Genomic DNA, 22,030 nt, shown 5'->3' with positions numbered 1-22,030 from the left:
TTCAAAGTAATTTACAATTTAAAGTAAGTTAGTGAATGCTATTGACATAAGTTCTGTTTTAGACTTGAGGCTCCATTAGCTATCAATGACTGGAAGTTACTAGTCTAGTCCCATCCCTGTCAGGTGTGCCCCAGCAAAACTTCCCTTTCCAGTTTCAACTCCTTAGAGTCCTTTTTTTCTTCAAACATTAATATAGGGCATAGACCGTGCTAGACACTATTCTGAGAATTTTACACATAATAATTCATTTAAGCCTCACAAAAATCTTAGGACGTAGTTGCCATTATTATTCCCATTTAACAGATGAGAACACCAAGACCCAGGGAGAGTAAGGAACTTGCTCAGGGACCTGAAAGTGAATATAGAAGTCTGGCTTCAAAGGTGGTGGCTGTTCTTAGCCACCATAATGGTGTTTGAGTGTTATTTGAATGTTTCCACAAACCCCTAACTCCACAGGAACCTGTGTACGGGATTTGAGATGCTGTGGTCTGGAAGAGCACTGATTTTTTTTATGTAGAGAGTACGCGCCTCTCAAGTCACCTTTCTTTGGGGAGTTGCACGAGATCAGGCCTGCTAAAGAGAATGGCACTTGGGGGTTTCCAAGAGCGGAAATATCTAAAGCCAGCGGCTGACATATTATTTTGGCAAACGGGTGGGAGAAAAATCTCATTTTCTGAAACACAAATTTTTTAGCCTGGATAATAGGTAAATGACATTAACTCTTTGTCCATCGTAATCTTCCAAGTGTGTTCAAATTTTGCTCCTAAACCTGGGTCATTCCATACATTATTTAATCTGCCTACTAATCCGTTCAGGCTTTTTTTTCTTTTTGAAATAGTACACCAAACAGTACAGCTTGTTCTTTGCTCCCTGGTCTACTAAGGGAGTGCCGAGAAAGGGTTAATCCGGCGGGTGGGAGGGAGGGAGGGTCGGGCTCACACCTTTCCCAAAGACCTCGGGCGGGGCCGGGAGGGGCGGAGGCTGGGGACAGACGCCTCGCCGCCTCGCCTTGGCGAATAGCAGCGCGCTGCCCGCCCGGATTGGAGCAGCAGCATCACGCTGACCTCTGCCTGGGATGTAAACCCGGCCGGCCGCTGCGGGCAGAGGCAGGCTCTCAGCTCCTCTAGGGAACCCAGCTCTGCCACCAGGCTCCGAGCGGCTCGCTGGCGAGCAGCGGCAGCCTCGGCCCCGGCAGCGCCCAGCCGCGGCTGCGGGAAGCGGAGGGAGCCCGACGCGGGCGCGGGCGGGGAGCGTGCGCCGGTTCGCACAGGCAGCGGGAGGAGGGGCGGTGCGAGCCATGGCCGGGGACAGCGAGCAGACCCTGCAGAACCACCAGCAGCCCAACGGCGGCGAGCCCTTCCTGATCGGCGTCAGCGGGGGCACGGCCAGCGGCAAGGTACTGCGGGGCCGCGGTCCCATCCCGGCCCGGGCCGGCGGGCGGCGCATGTAGCTGGCGGCTGCGGGCCATGTCAGTTGCTGCAGCCACCGCGTGGCCCGCGTGCCTGGGCTCCCGGCCGCGCTCCAGCGCCGAGTGTTCCCCGCGCGGGCTCAGGGTTCCGGGCTGAGGGGCGGGTGGAGACTCGGGTCATCTAGGTTCCGGGGGCACCCGGCCAGGGTGGCAGGGTTGGTGCGCTCTCGGTCGCTTTTTTCCCCCAGCTGCAACTCGTGGCCGGGGTCCTGTGGGGGAGGGGCAGGGAAAGCAGATGCTTATTGTTTTCCGAGTCCAGTGCGGGGGGCGAGGGCTTCAAGCACGATCCCCCACGGGCGCCTGATGTACTCCTTTCCCCCGGCCTTGCACAGACGAGCTCGCCTCGCGGCGCAGCCTGGGTGCCGAGGGCGGAGCGAGCCGGGCCGGGAGGGCTGCGAGGGCGGTGTGAGCGCGCGAGGCGGCGTCCCGGGGAAGGGGAGCCCCATGTGGGGCTGGACGCAGGGGCTGGGGATTACAGGGTTTTCCGGGTAAAAGCCCGAGAGCCCGGTCCGCGCGGTGCATCAATGAACGGTCAGAGCAAGTGGCTCCCGTGTTTCATGGTGATAGGAGCTAACGCGGTCGGCTTCAATGAGAAAGTTGTACTGGCACTGCCTCCAGTGTCCCGGGCGTGCGCCTCTTGGATCCACGGAAAGGGGTCATCATATGGCTTTCTGACCCTTCTAGCAGCCTGTTTCCTTTGTTTTAGCCGCGAGACAAGGGAAATGACTCCCTGGCTTTACCCGGCGCCTTTTCTGCAGGTGGAGAAGGGTGGAGTCCTCCCAGATGGTTCTTTCTTTGCTCCCCTAACTGCCTTTAAGAAGTGGCTACTCGTTTCCTCCGTGGTGTAACAGCCTCCAACTTTATTGGCAGCACGGGTTCCTCAAGAGGAGCCTGCGAGAGCTTGGTGCTGCGTGCCTGGCGAGGCAGGACGATGCTTCCCAGGGCTGGGGAGAGCCGAGCCGAGCAGGAAGGCTGGTTGGCGCCATGAGGAGAGAGCCACGAGGTTTTTGCTCCGGAGCCTACTCGTCCGTACCCCTCCTCCATTTTGCTTTTCCATTTTACCCTCCAGGTCTGACTACTTGGACGCTAGGGGCCCAGACCCGGTGGCGGGTGCTGTGAAACTTCTTTTTTAAGTTAATCTGGTCCCTAGCTTCTGGGGCTAGGAATCTGCCCGCGTTAGGTCCCTGAAGTTTGCATTGTTTGCTCCCTGGTTGCATGCTTTTTTTCAATGTATTCTTTACTAGTGGCACTTCAAAACCAGGATGCCAGCCTTTTCAGGAAGCTTTACCTGTTCTTTTAGAATTCTTGTCTTGTTTCCGTAGTATATTCCTGTTGTTGGATTGAGACTTTGTTGCTGCTGCTGTTGTTGTTCACGGCAGCATTTCCAGCGCTCCCACCATAATGCCTGGCATTTAGTGGGGTCTAAATTTTAACATGAAGTGAAGTCTTTCCTGGGGGGAGGGCTGTCGTCACTTAAATTTGCAGATGGGAGGAATACTTAGAAACAAAATAACCTTGGTAACATCTGGATAATTAATCACCACACAGGTGGACACCGAGACCTTTAAAAGGTTAAGCAACGTGTCTATCTGTGTTTCAGTCCTCACCTTTTGCAGGTGATATTCAGTATAAGCTCGTGTGTTACTTAGGTAACGGTGTGAAACAGAAGATGGTAGTGAGACAAGGTGAGAATAACCAGTTGTCTGCTGTCCCTCTTTTTCATCCAGGAGGAAAAGTATAGCAGCTCCCAGGAAAGGAAGGGTCTGTTTTTATTCACTTTTCAATGAATGTTGTACATTTTTGACATACAATAATTTGTCACCGTTTAGGATTATTTTTATAATTTTTGTTATAAGAAAGGTCCAAAGGAGTATAGGGCTTCTAACATTTTGTATTATGTCAGTCCTTAGCAGCTTGCAAAGAATTTCAGAGTATTTTCTTTCTTGGGGAGACTGTATCCTCTTTGGAAATCTCAAATCTGAACATGGTGGTACAATAAGGTTTGGAAGCAAGGCAGGTTGATACTTGGTGCCAGTTAAAGGGAGTTGGGAGAGGGCAAAGGGCCTTAGAGCATCATCAAAAATCAGGTTTAGCGGTAGAAGGAACCAACCTCAGGTTCTGGAGTCCCAACAGTTAGTCTCAGCACTTGAAAATCAGGAAAATGAGGCTTGAGTTAATAATGGATTCAAATCATGTATATAGTGGTGGATCTAGCAGTGCTCAGTCCCTGCTGTTTCCTTGTTTAAGAAGAATCTAGAAAGGCTTGCAGAAAAGAGTACGTGTTTGTGCCGTCAACTTGAAAAGGGGCTGATTGGAAATGGCTAGGGATGAATGTTGGATTTCAGAGGTACTTAACTAAAGGAAATAGAAATGGAGACTGCCCATACCCTGTTGCCCTGCAGTCCTATATATATCTTGATTGTTTCTCCTTCCTCTTATCTCTCCTTAGTAAACAGTTTCTCTTGAGGGATCGGAGGCATTTTCCTGTGTGGGCTCTAATTTGTCTCAATGTTGTGGCTGCCCAGGGTACAAGTATTTTATCTCAGACTAAATTATTTTGGTTGTAGAAGACAAGAATAGTTATTGCAGCTCCATATATCACATATTTTAGTTTGTTTTAGAAATGAAGATGAATTAGAACTTTACAGTAAACTTTGCTCAGTTGATGTGGCAAATTATTGTTTAAAACTCATCTTTTTTTTTTTTTTTTTTGTAGAGACAGAGTCTCACTTTATGGCCCTCGGTAGAGTGCCGTGGCCTCACACAGCTCACAGCAACCTCCAACTCCTGGGCTTACGCGATTCTCTTGCCTCAGCCTCCCGAGTAGCTGGGACTACAGGCGCCCGCCACAACGCCCGGCTATTTTTTTGTTGTTGCAGTTTTGGCCGGGGCCGGGTTTGAACCCGCCACCCTCGGCATATGGGGCTGGCGCCCTACTCACTGAGCCACAGGCGCAGCCCCTTTAAAACTCATCTTAAAATTGGGGCGGGTTGAGAAAGTTATTCTGACCAATGTTAAAAACCAGATTCTCGGGCGGCGCCTATGGCTTAAGGAGTAGGGCGCCGGTCCCATATGCCGGAGGTGGCGGGTTCAAACCTGTCCCCGGCCAAAAAAAAAAACCAGTTTCTCCTAAATTGAGTTCGGAGATAGCAAGAAGTAACCCTGGAGCCGGGCGTTGTGGCGGGCGCCTGTAGTCCCAGCTACTCGGGAGGCTGAGGCAAGAGAATCGCCTAAGCCCAGGGGTTGGAGGTTGCTGTGAGCTGTGTGAGGCCACGGCACTCTACCGAGGGCCATAGGATGAGACTCTGTCTCTACAAAAAAAAAAAAAAAAAAAAAAAAAAGAAGTAACACTGGAAGGGAAATAAAAAGTTCTAAAATTTTTTGCTGTCTATGTTAGATAGTATGCCTATGACTTTTACATGCCCTTTCTTATCGTTTTCATTTTTGCTGTTCTTGTGACTGTTTCCTTGACCAATTTGCCCCTTTATGCTGCCATCAAGTGGTCTGCAAATTCCTCTAAATTTGCCCCTTTATGCTGCCATCAAAGTGGTCTGCCTTAGGTGTAGTTCTGATTGTGTCATTCTCCTTTTTGGGAACCTTGAATGACTCCTTATTGCCCAGAGTACAGGTCAAATGTTTGAGCACAGTGCAAATCCACTTGGCCCCCAGATGTCCCAGGCTGTTTATTTTTCTACACAGCTAAATACACCCAGGCATATCTTACTGAATTGTCTTTACTTCTGCTTTTGCTATGGTCTTCTCTTTGGAATGCCCTTTAGTCCTTTGAAGCCTTAGCTCTTGTTGATACGTCTCGCATGGAGTTTTGTTATCCGTTTCCTTAATCAGAATTATTTTCTTTTCCTTCTTCTGCTTCCATAAACTTAGCACATTTTGGCTTATACTATGTTTTTTTTTTTTTTTTTGAGAGTGTCTCAAGCTGTTGCCCTGGTTAGAGTGCTGTGGTGTCATAGCTCACAACAATCTACAACTCTTGGACTCAAGTGATCCTCGTGCCTCAGTTTTTCTATTTTTAGTAGCAAAGCGGTTTCACTTTTGCTCAGGCTGGTCTTGAACCCGTGAGCTCAAGCTGTCTACCTGCCTCAGCCTCCCAAAGTGCTAGGATTACAGGCACGAGCCACTGCGCCCAGCCCTATGCTTATTTGTTGACTGCTTCCCTCATTAGCATATATGTACCATAAGAGAATACTGTACTGAGTGCTTAGGATAGGGGGAAATCAGAATTTAAAGAAATATTGGGTGGTGCCTGTGGCTCAGTGAGTAGGGCGCTGGCCCCATATACCAAGGGTGGCGGGTTCAAACTCGGCCCCGGCAAAACTGCAACAAAAAAAAATAGCTGGGTGTTGTGGTGGGCGCCTATAGTTCCAGCTACTTGGGAGGCTGAGGCAAGAGAATCACCTAAGCCCAGGAGCTGGAGATTGCTGTGAGCTGTGATGCCACAGCACTCTACAGAGGGCCACAAAGTGAGACTCTATAAAAAAAAATTTAAGGAAATATTAGGGAAAGTCTTTGTCCTTAGTGTTTACTGTTTATAAAGTGCTTAAATTGTTTATGATCAAGTCTAACTTATATATCTATATGTATCTTTTTTGAGGGGAGGGAGAGGAACAGAGTCTTACTCTGTCTTCCTGGCTAGAGTGCTGTGGCATTGTAGCTCACAGCAACCTCAAACTCCTGAGATCAAGTGATCCACCTGTCTTGGCTGTGAGCTGCCAATCTTGGCCATCTCCTTTGAAGTCAGGCAAGTGTCTTCCCCGCTGGTAGATGACAGTGGAAGATGAGGTTAGGAGAATGTTGGACTTAGTAACAGAACTGGGATTGGGATCCAGATTTCTCCTTTTCTTTCTTTATTTTATTTTATTTTATTTTTTTTTTTGGCTGGGGCTGGGTTTGAACCCACCACCTCCGGCATATGGGACCGGCACCCTACTCCTTAAGCCACAGGCACCGCCCTCTTTATTTTTTTTTTGAGACAGTCTCATGCTGTCACCCCGGGTAGAGTGCTCTGCTGGCGTCACAGCTCACAGCAACCTCAAACTCTTGGGCTTAAGCGATTCTCCTGCCTCAGCCTCTCAAGTAGCTGGGACTACAGGCACCTGCCACAATGCCTGGCTATTTTTCTGTTGCAGTTGTCATTGTTTTAGCTGGCCTGGGCTGGATTTGAACCAGCCAGCCTTGGGTGTATGTTCCTGGTACCCTACCCACTGAGCTAAGAGCGCTGCCAAGAGATTTTTCCTTTTCTAAATCTATACCTGTTTTGAACTTTCTCCACAAGCAGCAGCCCCTCCTCATAAGTATTTTTAGGGAGGTTTGTCAGTGTGTGAGTAATACAGGACACAAGAGGTGTGGACTGTCACCTCAGTGCAGCTTTCCCTTGAGTCAGCATCTGCTTTTGGAAAGCTTCAGAATGTGCTTGGGTCTGTGTCACCTTGGCTCCCATCACCCCATTCTTGGAACCTCAGCATCCATTGCCATCTGGCCAGATCACTTATTCCACATCATCCTTCTGTTCGGTGCGCCCAGAGCTGTGGGAACTGGTTTGGGCCTTCTGCCCTGTTCTTTTCAGTGTTGGCATTGTGCATTCTCTATCATCCCAGACTGCTGCTGTGGCTGGGAAGGCCTGGTGTGATCTGGCCTTTCTGACCTCTTACCCTTTCCCCTTTGCTCTAGTTAGGTCAGCCACACCCACTGTTTGGCACGCCATGCCATCATCTGTCCAAGGATGTATGCACTTGAAGCTTGCTCTGCCTACAGTTCTGCCTTGTTTAGTGTTCAGTGCCGAGCACAGGGCCTGGTAGGATGAAGCAGAAACAGCAGGCCCTGCGGCCTCCAGCAGTTCCTCTCATTATTCCTTTCCCCAGCTTGTGTTCCTTCTTTATTCCTTGGGTGTCTTTGAAGTGTGGTTTCTGATGTTCTCTCTGGCTATGGTCACCTCACTCCAGCTTTCTTTGTTGAGTATTGTGAGTTTCTGCGGTGGGGACAGATTGTATTTGGGAATTTCACAGCTGAAGACCTGACCTTTTCTGCCAGTGGGTTCTGCTAGTGCTGCGGAATTGCTCAAGATCTCTAAATCTTTTAAACGTTATGTCTCCGGTTTTTCAAATCAACAAAAAAAGGTTTGAGAGTGTACTCCTTATGTGTGTATGTATATATAGGCTGCCTTATCTATCCATTATACCATTTATTAAATAACATTTGTTTATCCTTAAAGCATCTGATCATCTTTTCATATGTGTGTCATTTAAGATACATAGATATGACCCATGTGTACTTACGAAATATAAAAACAGGCATTATAAGCCAGATGTGGTGGCTCACGCCTGTAATCCTTGCACTCTGGGAGTCTGAGGCAGGTGGATTGCTTGAGCTCATAGGTTCAAGACCAGCCTGAGTAAGAGTGAGACCCCATCTCTACAAATAGCCGGGTATTGTGGCAGGAGCCTGTAGTCCCAGCTAGTTGGGAGGCTGAGCAAGAGAATTGCTTAAGCCCAAGAGTTTGAGGTTGCTGTGAGCTGTGATGGCATAGCACTCTACTGAGGGTGACGAAGTGAGACTGTCTCAAAAAAAAAAAATAGGCATTATAAAAGAATGAAAAAATGAAACATTTTAGATGCATGATTTCCTTAATGGAATAAACTCTTCTGATTCTTAACTAAAATATTTGTGATTAAAGAATGTTTTATTTTTAAAAGGGATTTTTAAGTCTTGTGTAATACTTGATGATTCTTGGATGACCTTGGTGGTATTAGTTTGGTGATAATACCAGGCTGAAGATTTTGTTCTAAGTTTAGTCTTTTGAATTTTGATTTGATGACTGTCATATTTGAAAAAGTTACCCCATAAAAAGATCCAAGTAGAAGAAAGTCATCATTTGCAGTACTTACTAAATCATTATAGTCCCATCCCCCAATTATGCAGTGGCTTTTTTTTTTAGAGATGCAGTCTCACTTTGTTGCCCTCAATAGAGTGCTGTGGCACCACAGCTTACAGCAACCTCCAGCTCCTGGGCTTAGGTGATTCTCTTGCCTCAGCCTCCTGAGTAAGCTGGGACTACAGGCGCTCGCCACAACGCCTGGCTATTTTTTGTTGTTGTTGTTGCAATTCGGCTGGGCTGGGTTGGAACCCGCCACCCTGGGACTGGCACCCTACCCACTGAGCCACAGACGCCACCCTGCAGTGGATTTTGTTAAAAACCAGCTAGGAAATTTTTCTTTTTCTTTTTTATTATTTTTTATTGTTGGGGGTTCATTAAAGGTACAAGAAACCAGGTTACATTGATTGTATTTCTTAGGTAAAATCCCTCTCAGCTAGGAAATTTTTATCTTGCGTTATCCATCACTTGTTTTGCAGACCAGGGTGCTACATTTATAAAGTTTTAACTAGTAGATTAAAATCCCATTGAAAAGCCTCATTGGGAGTATTGTAAAATACATTAGAAATTTTTAAGTTTTTACAAGTTTCTGTTTATGAGTTTTATAGGTACACACAGTTTTTGGCAACAAAGTTGCTTAACAATGGAAACATTATAACTTTTTTATTTTATTTTTATTTTTAGAGGCAGAGTCTCACTTTGTTGCCCTTGGTAGAGGGCTGTGGCATCACAGTTTACAGCAACCTTTAGCTCTTGGGCTTAGGCAGTTCTCTTGCCTCAGCCTCCCGAGTAGCTGGGACTACAGGCGCCTGCCACAAAGCCCGGCTATATTTTTGTTGTAGTTTGGCTGGGCCGGGTTCGAACCCACCATCCTTGGTATATGGGGCTGGGTGCCCTACTTACTGAGCCACAGGTGCCACCCTATCAAAAAAATTTTTTTTTTTTTTTTTTTTTTTGTGTTTTTTGGCCGGGGCTGGGTTTGAACCCGCCACCTCCGGCATATGGGACCGGCACCCTACTCCTTGAGCCACAGGTGCCGCCCAAAAAATTTTTTTTTTAGACAGAGCCTCAAGCTGTCGCCCTGGGTAGAGTGCTGTGGCATTACAGCTCATAGCAACCTCCAACTCCTGGACTCAAGTGATTCTCTTGCCTCAGCCTCCCAAGTAGCGTAGCTGGGACTACAGGTGCTGCCACAACGCCTGGCTGTTTTTTGCTTGCAGCCGTCATTGTTGTTTGGCGGGCCCAGGCTGGATTTGAACCCGCCTGCTCAGGTGTATGTGGCTGGCGCCTTAGCTGCTTTTGAGCCACAGGCGCCGAGCCCCTATCAAAAATTTTTTTTTTTTTTTTTTTTTTGTAGAGACAGAGTCTCACTGTACGGCCCTCAGTAGAGTGCCGTGGTGTTACACGGCTCACAGCAACCTCTAACTCTTGGGCTTACGCGATTCTCTTGCCTCAGCCTCCCGAGTAGCTGGGACTACAGGCGCCCGCCACAACGCCCAGCTATTTTTTTGTTGCAATTTGGCCGGGGCTGGGTTTGAACCCGCCACCCTCGGCATATGGGGCCGGTACCCTACTCACTGAGCCACAGGCGCCGCCCTATCAAAATTTTTTTAACATTTAATTTTTTTTCTTTTTTTGAGACAGAGTCTCATTATGTAACCCTCAGTAGAGTGCTTTGGGGTCACAGCTCACAGCAACCTCAAACTCTTGGGCTTAAGCGATTCTCTTGCCTCAGCCTCCCGAATAGCTGGGACTACCGGCACCTGTCACAAAGCCCAGCTATATTTGGTTGCACTTGTCATTGTTGTTTAGAAGGCCTAAGCCAGGCTGGAACCCGCCAGCCTTGGTGTATGTGACCCGTGCCCTACTCACTGAGCTAAGTGTGCTGAGCTTTAACAGGTAATTTTTTTTTTTTTTTGTAGAGGCAGAGTCTCACTTTACCGCCCTCGGTAGAGTGCCATGACATCACAGGACTCACAGCAACTTCTAGCTCTTGGGTTTACGTGATTCTCTTGCCTCAGCCTCCCCAGTAGCTGGGACTACAGGCGCCCGCCACAACACCCGACTATTTTTTGGTTGCAGTTTGGCCGGGGCTGGGCTTGAACCCGCCACCCTTGGCATATGGGGCCGGCGCCCTACTCACTGAGCCATAGGTGCCGCCCAACAGGTAATTTTTAATAAATATTTTAGTTTTCTTTCAGTCTCATAAAGCTTCAATCCTGTATAAAATACCAAGTCAAACAACTCTTTAAAAGTGAAATATGAAGAAGTGCCAACTTTATAGGAAAATAAAAAGATTAGACTTTTTCTTTTTTTTTTTTTGTAGAGACAGAGTCTCACTTTATGGCCCTTGGTAGAGTGCTGTGGCCTCACCCAGCTCAAGGATTAGACTTTTTCTTTCCCTTTTTTTTTTTTTTTCTTATTTTTTCCTTTTTTTTTGAGACAGCCTCAAGCTATTGCCCTGGGTAGAGTGCTGTGGCATCACACCTCACAGCAACCTTCAACTCCTGGGCTTAAGCTATTCTCTTGCCTCAGCCTTCCAAGTAGCTGGGACTACAGGCACCCGCCACAATGCCTGGCTGTTTTTTGGTTGTAGTTGTCCTCGTTTGGCAGGCCTGGGCTGGATTCGAATCCGCCAGCTCTGGTGTATGTGGTTGGTGCTTTAGCCACTTGAGCTACAGGCGTCAAGCTTCTTCTTTTTTTTTTTTTTTAAGAGTGGTTTGGTTTACTCTGTTGCCCAGGCTGAAGTACATGGCATCAGACTAGCTCAGAGCAACCTCAAACTCCTGGGTTCAAGTGACTGACACTCCTGCCTCAGCCTCCTGAGTACCTGGGACTACAACTGCCCACCAAAACACCCTAATTTTTTCATCTTTAGTAGAAAATGGAGTCTTGCTCTGAGCTCTTGAGGTCAAGGGATCCTCCTGCCTCCACCTCCCAGAGGGGTGGGAGGGAATATAGGCATGAGCCATCACGGTGGCCATGACAGAATTTCTTAAAATGAAAGGTGTAATAGTTGTCAGAGGTTGACAAAAAATGCTAATCAGCATTCATTCATATGTATGCAACAGTAAAAGTCTTATATGAGAATTCATGTAGAGAAAGCCTAAGTATTTACAATTGTTAAAGTACTGTCAGTAGACAATTTAATATAAATGATCTGAAAAGTATAAACCTCCAGCATTGGGCTTTTAGGCCTCTGAAAAGCCTGATGTAGGGGCAATGGTTTGTTTTTTTTTTTTTTTTTGTAGAGACAAGGTCTCACCCTATGGCCCTCGGTAGAGTGCCATGGCATCACACGGCTCATAGCAACCTCCAGCTCTTGGGCTTACGTGATTCTCTTGCCTCAGCTTCCCGAGCAGCTGGGACCACAGGCGCCTGCCACAATGCCCAGCTATTTTTCTGTTGCAGTTTGGCTTGGGCTGGGCTTGAACCCGCCACCCTTGCTATATGGGACCGGCGCCCTACTCAATGAGCCACAGGTGCCGCCCAGGGGGCAATGGTTTTATATTGAATGTATGTTTTGAGCATTTCAAACAATGGAAGAGGGTGATAATTCTGAAAAAGATCAGTTTGCTTTGCCAGTTCACTATTAAAAAAGATAGCCTGGGCGGTGCTTGTGGCTCAACGGGGTAGGGTGCTGGCCCTATATGCTGGAGGTGGTAGGTTCAAACCCAGCCCCAGCCAAAAAAAAAAAAAAAAGAACTGCAAAAAAAAAAAGAGAAAAAAAGAAAAAAAGATAGCCTTTTGATAGCCTAGGGTTTAAATTTTTTTATTTTTATTTTTCTTGTTTTTCAACAGTAATTTTCAGTTGGTTACCTCCTGTGAAGCTATAGGAATAGTGTCAGTATTTCTTTCTTTCTTTTTTTTTTAAAATATGGAACGCTTCATGAATTTGCGTGTCATCCTTGCGCAGGGGCCATCCTAATCTTCTCTGTATATGTGCTGCCGAAGTGAGCACAAGTGTCTGTATTTTTGTGATTTTTGGGGCTGGGTTTGAACCTGCCACCTCCAGCATATGGGGCTGGCACCTACTCCTCTGAACCACAGGCGCCGCGTCAGTATTTTTGTGAATCCCCACACTTGAGCCTTGTGGGCCCGATGCAAGTGGCCTGTGGTAAGAATTTTGTGCCTGGTTCATACATGGCTGGAGCATTAGAATTTTGTGTGTGGTCTTGTAGAATTGTGCTTCTTTTATTGCTTTAAGTAGTTCATGAGTGTGCTTTTTGGTCTGGTATTTTGGCTATTTTTTTGTCCCTCCCCATCCCCCGTGGTTGTCTAGCAAGAGACAAGGGCCATTTTGTCATCTTAGCAAGCATGCTGTGTTTTACCTGGCTTGTCCTCTAGAAGTCCAGAGTTCTGCTGATGTCTCTGGGATTTCCTTCTTGAAAGGGAAGATAAGCCCTGGCCGGGTGTGGTGGCTCACACCTGTAATTCTAGCATTCTGGGAGGCTGAGGTGGGTGGATTGCCTGAGCTCATGAGTTAGAGACCAGCCTAAGCCAGAGGGAGACCTCATCTCTAAAAAAATAACCGGGCGGCGGCCCCATATGCCGAGGGTGGCGGCCCCATATGCCGAGGGTGGCGGGTTCAAACCCAGCCCCGGCCAAACTGCAACAAAAAAATAGCCGGTGTTGTGGCGGGCGCCTGTAGTCCCAGCTACTTGGGAGGCTGAGGCAGGAGAATCGCCTAAGCCCAGGAGTTGGAGGTTGCGTGAGCTGTGGGATGCCACGGCACTGTACTGAGGGCCATAAAGTGAGACTCTGTCTCTACCAAAAAAAAACAAACAAACAAAAAAAAAAAAACTGGGCATTGTGGCGGGTGCCTATAGCCCCAGCTGCTTGGGAGACTGAGGCAAGAGAATCGCTTAAGCCCAAGACTTTGAGGTGTTTGAGGTTGCTGTGAGCTGTGACGCCAAAAAAAAAAAAAAATAGGAAAGTGAAGATGAGCCCTATCTTTTGCCTTTGTTGGCTCAAGGCTGTCCAGAGAAAGTTTCTGTTGTAATGGACAGGTAAGAGTGCTGATTTTAAACTGTGATCTTCAAACATGTTTGCGTTCATAATCACTAAGAGAATTTTGGAGAATTCCTTCTCCTATTGAATATTTTTGGTATCTTTTTTTTCATCAGAGGAGTAGTAAACAGGGTTACAAAGGAAGTAATTCTGATATACATAAATGCTGACATTTAAAAATAATAGGCCATGGGGTGGCGCCTGTGGCTCAGCGGGTAGGGTGCCGGCCCCATATGCCAAGGGTGGCGGGTTCAAACCCAGCCCCGGCCAAACTGCAACAAAAACATAGCCGGGCGTTGTGGCGGGTGCCTGTAGTCCCAGCTACTTGGGAGGCTGAGTCAAGAGAATCGCCTAAGCCCAAGGATTTGGAGGTTGCTGTGAGCTGTGTGACGCCACGGCACTCTACTGAGGGCGATAAGGTGAGACTCTGTCTCTACAAAAAAATAAATAAATAAAATACTAGGCCATGGCTCGGTGCCTGTGGCTTAAGCGGCTAAGGCACCAGCCACATACACCTGAGCTGGCTGGCAGGTTCGAATTCAGCCCGGGCCCGCCAAACAACAATGATGGCTGCAACCAAAAAAATAGCCGGGCGTTGTGGCGGGCACCTATGGTCCCAGCTACTTAGGAGGCTGAGGCAAGAGAATCGCTTAAGCCCAGGAGTTGGAGGTTGCTGTGAGCGACCCAGGGCGACAAAAAAAAAAAAAAAAAAGGCTAGATGTGGTGGCTCATGCCTATAATCCTAACACTCTGGGAGACCAAGGCCAGTCGATTGCCTGAGCTCATATGTTTGAGACCATCCTGAGCCAGAGTGAGACCCTGGTGTTGTGGTGGGCACCTGTAGTTCCAGCTACTTGGGAGGCTGAGGCAAGACAATCCTGTTAAATCCAAGAGTTTGAGGTTGCTGCGAGCAGTGACATCATGTCACCCAGGGTGACAAAGTGAGGCTCTGTCTCAAAAAATAAAACAAATAAAAATAATAGTTGCTTTATTTATTTATTTTATTTATTTTTTGAGACAGGGTCTCAAGCTGTTGCCCCGGGTAGAGTGCTGTGGCATCATAGCTCATGGCAACCTTAAGCTCATGGATTAAGTGATTATCTTCTTACCTTAGTTTTTCTATTTTTAGTAGAGATGGGATCTCTCCCTTTTGCTCAGGCTGGTCTCAAATTTGTGAGCTCAAGTAATCCACCTGTCTTGGCTTCCCAGAGTGCTAGAATTATAGGCGTGAGCCATTGAGCCAGGTCTGCTGGATTCTTTTTTTTTTTTTAATTTGGACGGGGCTGGGTTTGAACCCGCAACCTCCCGCATATGGGACTGGCGCCCTACCCGCTGAGCCACAGGTGCCGCCCAGCTGGATTCTTTTAAATGTATGTGGTGGGCTCTAAGTACTCTGATAATTTGACCTATTGTCATACATTTAAAGATACATGAAAAAGCTCTTATTTGAGTCATAAATGTCCATGTTTTTATGTCTTTCTTTTTTTTTTTTTTTGAGACAGTGTCTTACTTTCTTGCCCTTGGTAGAGTACCATTGCGTCACAGCTCACAGCAACCTCCAGCTCTTGGGTTAGGTGATTCTTTTGCCTCACCCTCCCTAGTAGCTGCGACTACAGGTGCCTGCCACAATGCCTAGCTATTTTTTTGTTGCAGTTTGGCCTGGGCCGGGTGTGAACCTGCCACCCTCGGTATATGGGGCCGGTGCCCTACTCACTGAGCCACAGGCACTGCCCCTTTTTTCTGTTTTTCTTAAAATCACATTTCAATTCCACTGCCCCCATAAAATGTTAATTTCATTTTATTTATTTATTTATTTTTGAGACAGGGCCTCAAGCTATTGCCCTGGTTATAGTGCCCTGGCGTTGCAGCTCACAGCAACCTCCAACTCCTGGGCTTAAGCGATTCTGTTGCCTCTGCCTCCCAAGTACTGGGACTAAAGGGCACCCACCACAACACCTGGCTAATTTTTGGTTGTAGTTGGCATTGTTGTTTGGCAGGCTCGGGCTGGATTTGAACCCGCAAGCTCTGGTGTATGTGGCTGGCGCCTTGACTGCTTGAGCTACAGGAGCTGAGCCATCATTTCATTTATTAATTAATTAATTTTTTGAGATAGGATTTTGCTCTTTTGCCCAGGCTGGAGTGTTGTGGTGTCATAGCTCACAGCAACCTCAACTGTTAGGCTTAAGTTATCCTCCTGCATAAGCCTCCCTAGTAGCTCAGACTACAGGCACCATCACTATGCCCAGCTAATTTTTCCGTTTTTTGTAGAAACGTAATCTTCTTTTGCTCAGGCTGGTCTTGAATGTTTGGCCTCAACTAATTGTCCTGCCTTAGCCTCCCAAAATGCTGAGATTGCAGGGGTGAGCCACCATACCCAACCAATTTTGATTGTTTTTCTGCTTGGAAACATTATTGGTCATGTTATTAGGTTATTAAGTATTAAATGTCCTATTTCTTGAAGAACTAAGTTTGACAGGTTGTCTTTCTTTCTTTCCTTCTTTTTTATTTAAATTTATTGTTGGGGATTCATTGAGGGTACACAAAACCAGGTTACACTGATTGCGTTTGTTAGGTAACAGGTTGTATTTCACATTGACACTTGTTTTATTTTTTATTTTTATTTTTTGTAGAGACAGAGTCTCACCTTATCGCCCTTGGTAGAGTGCTATGGCATCACACGGCTCACAGCAACCTCCAACTCCTGGGCTTAGGCGATTCTCCTGCCTCAGCCTCCCAAGTAGCTGGGACTACAGGCACCCACCACAACGCCTGGCTATTACACACTTGTTTTATTTTTATTTTGAAGACAAGTCTGTCAAATGTACATGTTGGCTTGTGGTTATTCGCTTTTTTTTTGTAGAGACAGAGTCTCACTTTACTGCTTTCGGTAGAGTGCCATGATGTCACAGGACTCACAGCAACCTCTAGCTCTTGGGCTTCCGCGATTCTCTTGCCTCAGCCTTTCGAGCAGCTGGGACTACAGGCGCCCGCCACAACGCCTGGCTGTTTTTTGGTTGCGGTTCAGCCGGGGCTGGGTTATGAACCCGCCACCCTTGGTATATGGGGCTGGTGCCCTACTCACTGAGCCACAGGCGCCACCTATTATTCGCTTTTTTAAGAGGAATTTTTGTGCAACCATGGTTAAGTCAAAAATTTGTTATTTTCACAGATGAGTTCCATCGTGGTACCAATGCACAGATAGCTTGAAATATTAGTTAAGTGTTTTGGGAAAGATATGGCTAAAGAACGTACACATAATATGTGCCTGGTTCTGTTGATTTTTTTTTCTTTTTCTTTTTTATTTTTGAGACTGAGTCTCACTATGTCACCCGTGATAGTGTGCTGTGACATCACAGTTCACAGCAACCTCAAAACTCTTAGGCTTAAGAGATTCTCTTACCTCAGTCTCCCAAGTAGCTGGGATTACAGGCGACCACCACAATGCTCGGCTGTTTTTTTTATTGCAGCTGCCATTTTTTTGTTTAGCTGGCCTGGGCTGGGTTTGAATCCCCCAACCTGGGTGTATGTGGCCGGCTCCATAATCACTGTGCTACAGGTGCCGAGCCAGGTGATTTTAAACTTGAAAATGAGCCACATGGGTGCCCTGAGACCAACGTGGATAATGATGAGCTGAAAGCTATCGTGGAAGCGAATCCATCTCACCCTATGTGTGAATTAGCAGCAACGTTTGGTATTATTATTACAACAACATTGGACCATTTGAAACCAATCAGCAAGATAAAGTAGGTGGATAGGTGGGTTCTACATATATTAAATGAGCATCAGGGACAAATCTGGAAGCTTGCCTTTCTTTGCTGTCACTACATGAAGGCAAACCATCTCTACATCATATCATTATGTGTGATAAAAAAGGAATACTATTTGATAATTGCAAGTGTTTGGCACAGTGGTTGGCTAAAGATGAAGTGCTGAAACACTGTCGAAAAATAAATATTTATCAAAAAAATGTAAAGGTGTTTATTTGGTGGTCCAGTGCTGCTATTTTCCACTACAGCTTCATGATAGCTGGTCAGTTGTTTACAGTGTGTCTGTTGCAACCATTTGGACAATGTGATGAGGATACTTGCATTTAAGCAGCTGAGATTGTTCAGTAGGGACAGGCCAATCCTTTTGTACCACAACGCAGGGCCATATGTCACACAAAGAACCTTGCTCAAGCTACAGTAGCTCGACTTGGAAACTCTGTCATCCACCATATTCATCAGAGTGTACACCAACTGAGCACCGCTTCTTCCAAGCTTTGGACCACTTCCTGCAAGGAAAATTATTGAATTCTCAATAAGCTGTGGAAATGGCCTTTCATGGCCTTTCATTGTCACTTGCTCTCCAGGCTTCTGGCACAAACCAACTGCCATTAAGATGGCAAAACTGTCAATAGTTTAGGCATGTACTTTTTTCTTTCTTTTTTTTTTGAGACAGACTCTCACTATGTCACCCTTAGTAGAGTGCTCTGGCGTCACAGCTCACAGCAACCTCAGACTCTTGGCTTAGCCTCCCTCAGTAGAGTGCTCTGGCGTCACAGCTCACAGAAACCTCAGACTCTTGGCTTAGCCTCCCAAGCAGCTAGGACTACAGGTGCCTGCCACAACACCTGGCTTGTTTTTTTTTTTGAGACAGAGTCTTACTTTGTCACCCTCGGTAGAGTGCTGTGGCATCACAGCTCACAGCAACCTCAAACTCTTGGGTTCAAGTGATTCTCTTACCTCAGCCTCCCAAGTAGTGAGACTACAGGTGCCTGCCACAGGCATGTACTTTTTTTTAAAATTAATTAATTAATTATTTTTTTTGGTTGTAGTTGTCGTTGTTTGGCAGGCCCGGGCTGGGTTCGAACTGGCCAGCTCCAGTGTACGTGGCTGGTGCCCTAGCCACTGAGCTACAGGTGCCGAGCCAAGGCATGTACTTTTATTAGTAGAACTGCTTTTTTTTTTGAGACAGAGCCTCAAGCTGTCACCCTGGTTAGAGTGCTATGGTGTCACAGCTCACAGCAACCTCCAACTCCTGGGCTCAGCTCACAGCAACCTCCAACTCCTGGCTCAAGCGAGTCTTCTGCCTCCGCCTCCCAAGTAGCTGAGACTACAGGCGCCCGGCTATTTTTTGGTTGCAGTCATTGTTTTTTTTTTTTTTTTTTTGTGGTTTTTGGCCGGGGCTGGGTTTGAACCTGCCACCTCTGGCATATGGGACTGGTGCCCTACTCCTTGAGCCACAGGCGCCACCCTGCAGTCGTCATTGTTTGGTGGGCCCCGGGCTGGATTCACACCCGCCAGCTCCAGTGTTCGTGGCTGGTGCCCTAGCCACTGAGCTACAGGTGCTGAGCCAAGGCATGCACTTTTTTTTTTTTTTTTTTTGTAGAGACAGAGTCTCACTTTATGGCCCTCGGTAGAGTGCCATGGCCTCACACAGCTCACAGCAACCTCCAACTCTTGGGCTTAAGCGATTCTCTTGCCTCAGCCTCCCGAGCAGCTGGGACTACAGGCGCCCGCCACAACGCCCGGCTATTTTCTGGTTGTTTTGCATTTTGGCCGGGGCCGGGTTTGAACCCGCCACCCTCGGTATATGGGGCTGGCGCCCTACCGACTGAGCCACAGGCGCCGCCCAAGGCATGCACTTTTATTAGTAGAACTGCTTTTTGTTTGAGAACTTTAAACTTTTGGTCAAAGTTGGATATTTCATATTTAATATCATACCATGATACTAAAGTACATATATATATTGAGATATTATTTCCTGTTCTCATAAGTCTCTGAAGTATTCATTTCTGTGGATTGCATTACTACTATACTAATTAGTATAACACTGATCAAAACAGACACTTTAGACATTCGGAGGAAAGCATCTTGATGAGATAGACGGAGCCCTCCACCCCCAATTATTTCCTGATTCTGTGGATGATTACTACTTAACGGTAGAATGGGATTTTTCATTTCTATGTATCCAAACTATTGAGACCTTTGTTTACATAAGTAGATGAGAGTGGAAGGGTTTTGTTATATCAAGGTCACAATTACTCGATTTTTAATGTTTCATATATGTCAGAATACAATGGATTTTTGTGGTTCAACCAACTTACCATTCACCTCTTCCAATTTTGTTGAAAGCAGAAAACTAGGTGGGACATGGTGGCTCACACCTATAATCCTAGCGTTCTAGGAGGCTGAGGTAGGTGGATTGCTTGAGCTCAGGTGTTCAAGACCAGCCTGAGCAAGAGTGAGACTCTTTCTCAAAAAAAAAAAAAAAAAAAATAGCTGAGTGTTGTACCGGGTGCCTGCAGTCCCATCTACTTGGAAGGCTGAGGCAAGAGGATCACTTGAGCCCAAAAGTTTAAAGTTGCTGTGAGCTGTGATGCCACAGCGCCCTATGGAAGGTGACAAAGTGACAAAAAAAAAAAAAAGGCAGAAAACTGGAAACCTTTAGACTTGTATAGGATTTATTATCCAGTCTTTCTGTCATTCATTTTCTAGTATTGCACTAGTGTTTCAGATCACCCCTTGCATGGATTCAGAATGGAGGTGTGAGGGTAGGAGACGCCTGATTGTGAAGGGGTAAGTAGGAAAGGGGACACTTGGACACCTCCCCCATATGTCACGTCGTCTTGGAAAGGCTCCTTTTGGGAGAGTTAAATCTGAGACTTGATTAATTGATTCCCTCACAACTATTCTTGCCCACACATGCCTGTGGGCAGTCTCCATGTACCATAGTTTGAAGGTAACTGGTTTAGATAACTTAGTGTTTGTTTTGTGCTGCTATAAGTATGCCTGAGACTGGTATAATTAAAAATGAATAGAATTTATTTCTCACCATTCAGGAGGCTGGGAAGTCCAAGATTGAGGAGCTGGCATTTGGCGAGGGACTTTGTGCTGTATTGTGGTCATCCTATGGTGGAAGGGCAGAGTAGGGGTGAGGGGAGAGAGTATATGTTCATGGAGGCTTGTGCACAAGGAGTCCAAACTCTCCTTCTATAAGGGGCCTACTCCCATGATAACAGCATTATTACCTGCTAACTCCATACCTCCCAGTAGACTCCACCTCCCAACACCACTGCACTGGGAATCAAGCCCCAACACGTGAACTCTGGGGAACACATTCAGACCATAGCGCTTGGGTTCCAGCCGATTGTTGCCACTTAAATAAGTGTCTGTATATTCATCTATGGAAGAGGGTTCTTACAGCTCTTAAAATCTCATAGTTCTATAGCTATCTTTGAGTATCCTGTAATTGTTTTCTTATCTCTGGTCACACAGACCTAGCACTTCTCAATCTGAGCTTGCATAAGTGGGCAGGCATTGGTCAGCTTCCTTTGGAGTTCTTAAAGACTGACATCCCCTGCGTCTTGCCAACTTTACTTCAACTAGTTGTCAGCTAGCTTTCCCACAGGTCCTGTGTGCTCACTCTGAATCCAAACCCCTTGTAAGACACTGCTCCTTTTGGGTGCTCCTCTTGGGTATTGCTAAAGCATGGTAAACAGACCTGAGAGCCCTCCCTCCCCCTCCCCCCACCCACCTCTGTGTGGTCCTTGCTTGTTTAGTCTGTCTTCTCTAGACCAGGCCCTCAGGATCAGAGATGATGTTTTTCCTCACTGTTGCCTGAGGTTAACATACGGTCCAAAGACAGGGTAAGTTCTCAAATGTTTGTTGAATAACCAAATATTAAGGACTGCCTTCCCTCTCTTTCTTCTTTTTTTTTTTTTTTTTGAGACAGAGTCTCACTCTGTCACCTTGGGTAGAGTGCCATGGCATTCTAGCTTGCAGCAACCTCAGACTCTGGAGCTCAGGTGATCTCTATGCCTTAGCCTCCCGAGTAGCTGGGACTACAGGTGCCTGCCACGACATCCGGCTAGTTTTTGGAAATGGGGGTCTTGCTCAGGATGGTCTCAAACTCCTGAGCTATGGTGATTCACGTGCCTCAGCCTCCCAGAGTACTAGAATTACAGGTGTGAGCACAGTGCCTGGCCAACAACCTCCTTCTCAAACTTCATGTAGGATGGGAATCTCAGCATGTCCAGTATTTAACTGTCATCTTACCTCTCAGACATACTCATTCTGTAGCCCTTCCCATCTCTATTGATGGCAGCTTCATCCTTCTAGCTGTTCAGGCCTAAAACCTTTGAGTCATGCTTGGGTACTCTGTTTCTGTCTTGCAGTCACTCAGGCTGTCCAGAGAACTAGTGGTAGAATAGCTGGTGAGAGTGCTGGATGGTGGTCTTTAAACTTGTTTGGGTTTGTGACCACCAAATCAGTCCATCAAGATGTCTTGTTGGCACTGTCTTCACAGCATTCCCACATCCTGACCACCTTCACATCCTGGCTCCCACCCTGGCCCAGGCCACCATCATCTCTCAGTTGGGTCATTGCAGTAGTCTCCTGACTCATCTGCCTCTTCTGCCCTTGTCCCTGTATGTCCTGTTCTCATCATAGCAGCCAGAGTGACCCTGTTCAAGTCAGGTAATTCCCTGCTCTGCATAAAACCCTGCAGTGAAAAAACAACAACAAAAAACAACCCTCCAGTGGCTTCCCATTTTAATACCAGAGTCGTCAAAAAGGTCAATTAAGGCCCTGCAGGCCACACCCGGTGGCTCACACCTGTAATCCTAGCACTCTGGGAGGCCAGGGCAGGTGGATTGCTTGAACTCACGGGTTGGAGACCAG

General features: G+C 46.8%; 1 protein-coding gene and 1 pseudogene across 1 annotated transcript in view; one reads left to right on the top strand and one right to left on the bottom strand.

Annotated features, from left to right (window-relative positions):
* Window positions 1-961: 961 nt before the first annotated feature.
* The window catches only part of UCK2 (uridine-cytidine kinase 2), a 98,082-nt gene continuing 77,013 nt past the window's right edge, over window positions 962-22,030 (top strand). Inside the window, exon 1 of the mRNA XM_053606647.1 lies at window positions 962-1,396. Within this exon, the coding sequence (XP_053462622.1) occupies window positions 1,298-1,396 (99 nt within the window). The 5' untranslated portion in view covers window positions 962-1,297. The remainder of the gene's footprint in view (window positions 1,397-22,030) is intronic.
* On the bottom strand, window positions 12,229-12,318 carry LOC128597905 (uncharacterized; annotated as a pseudogene).

The sequence above is a fragment of the Nycticebus coucang genome, chromosome 10 (assembly GCF_027406575.1).
Source record: "Nycticebus coucang isolate mNycCou1 chromosome 10, mNycCou1.pri, whole genome shotgun sequence".
Lineage (NCBI taxonomy): Eukaryota > Metazoa > Chordata > Mammalia > Primates > Lorisidae > Nycticebus > Nycticebus coucang.
The sequence above is the reverse complement of the archived record's forward strand: the minus strand, read 5'-3'. Positions and strand labels throughout refer to the sequence as shown.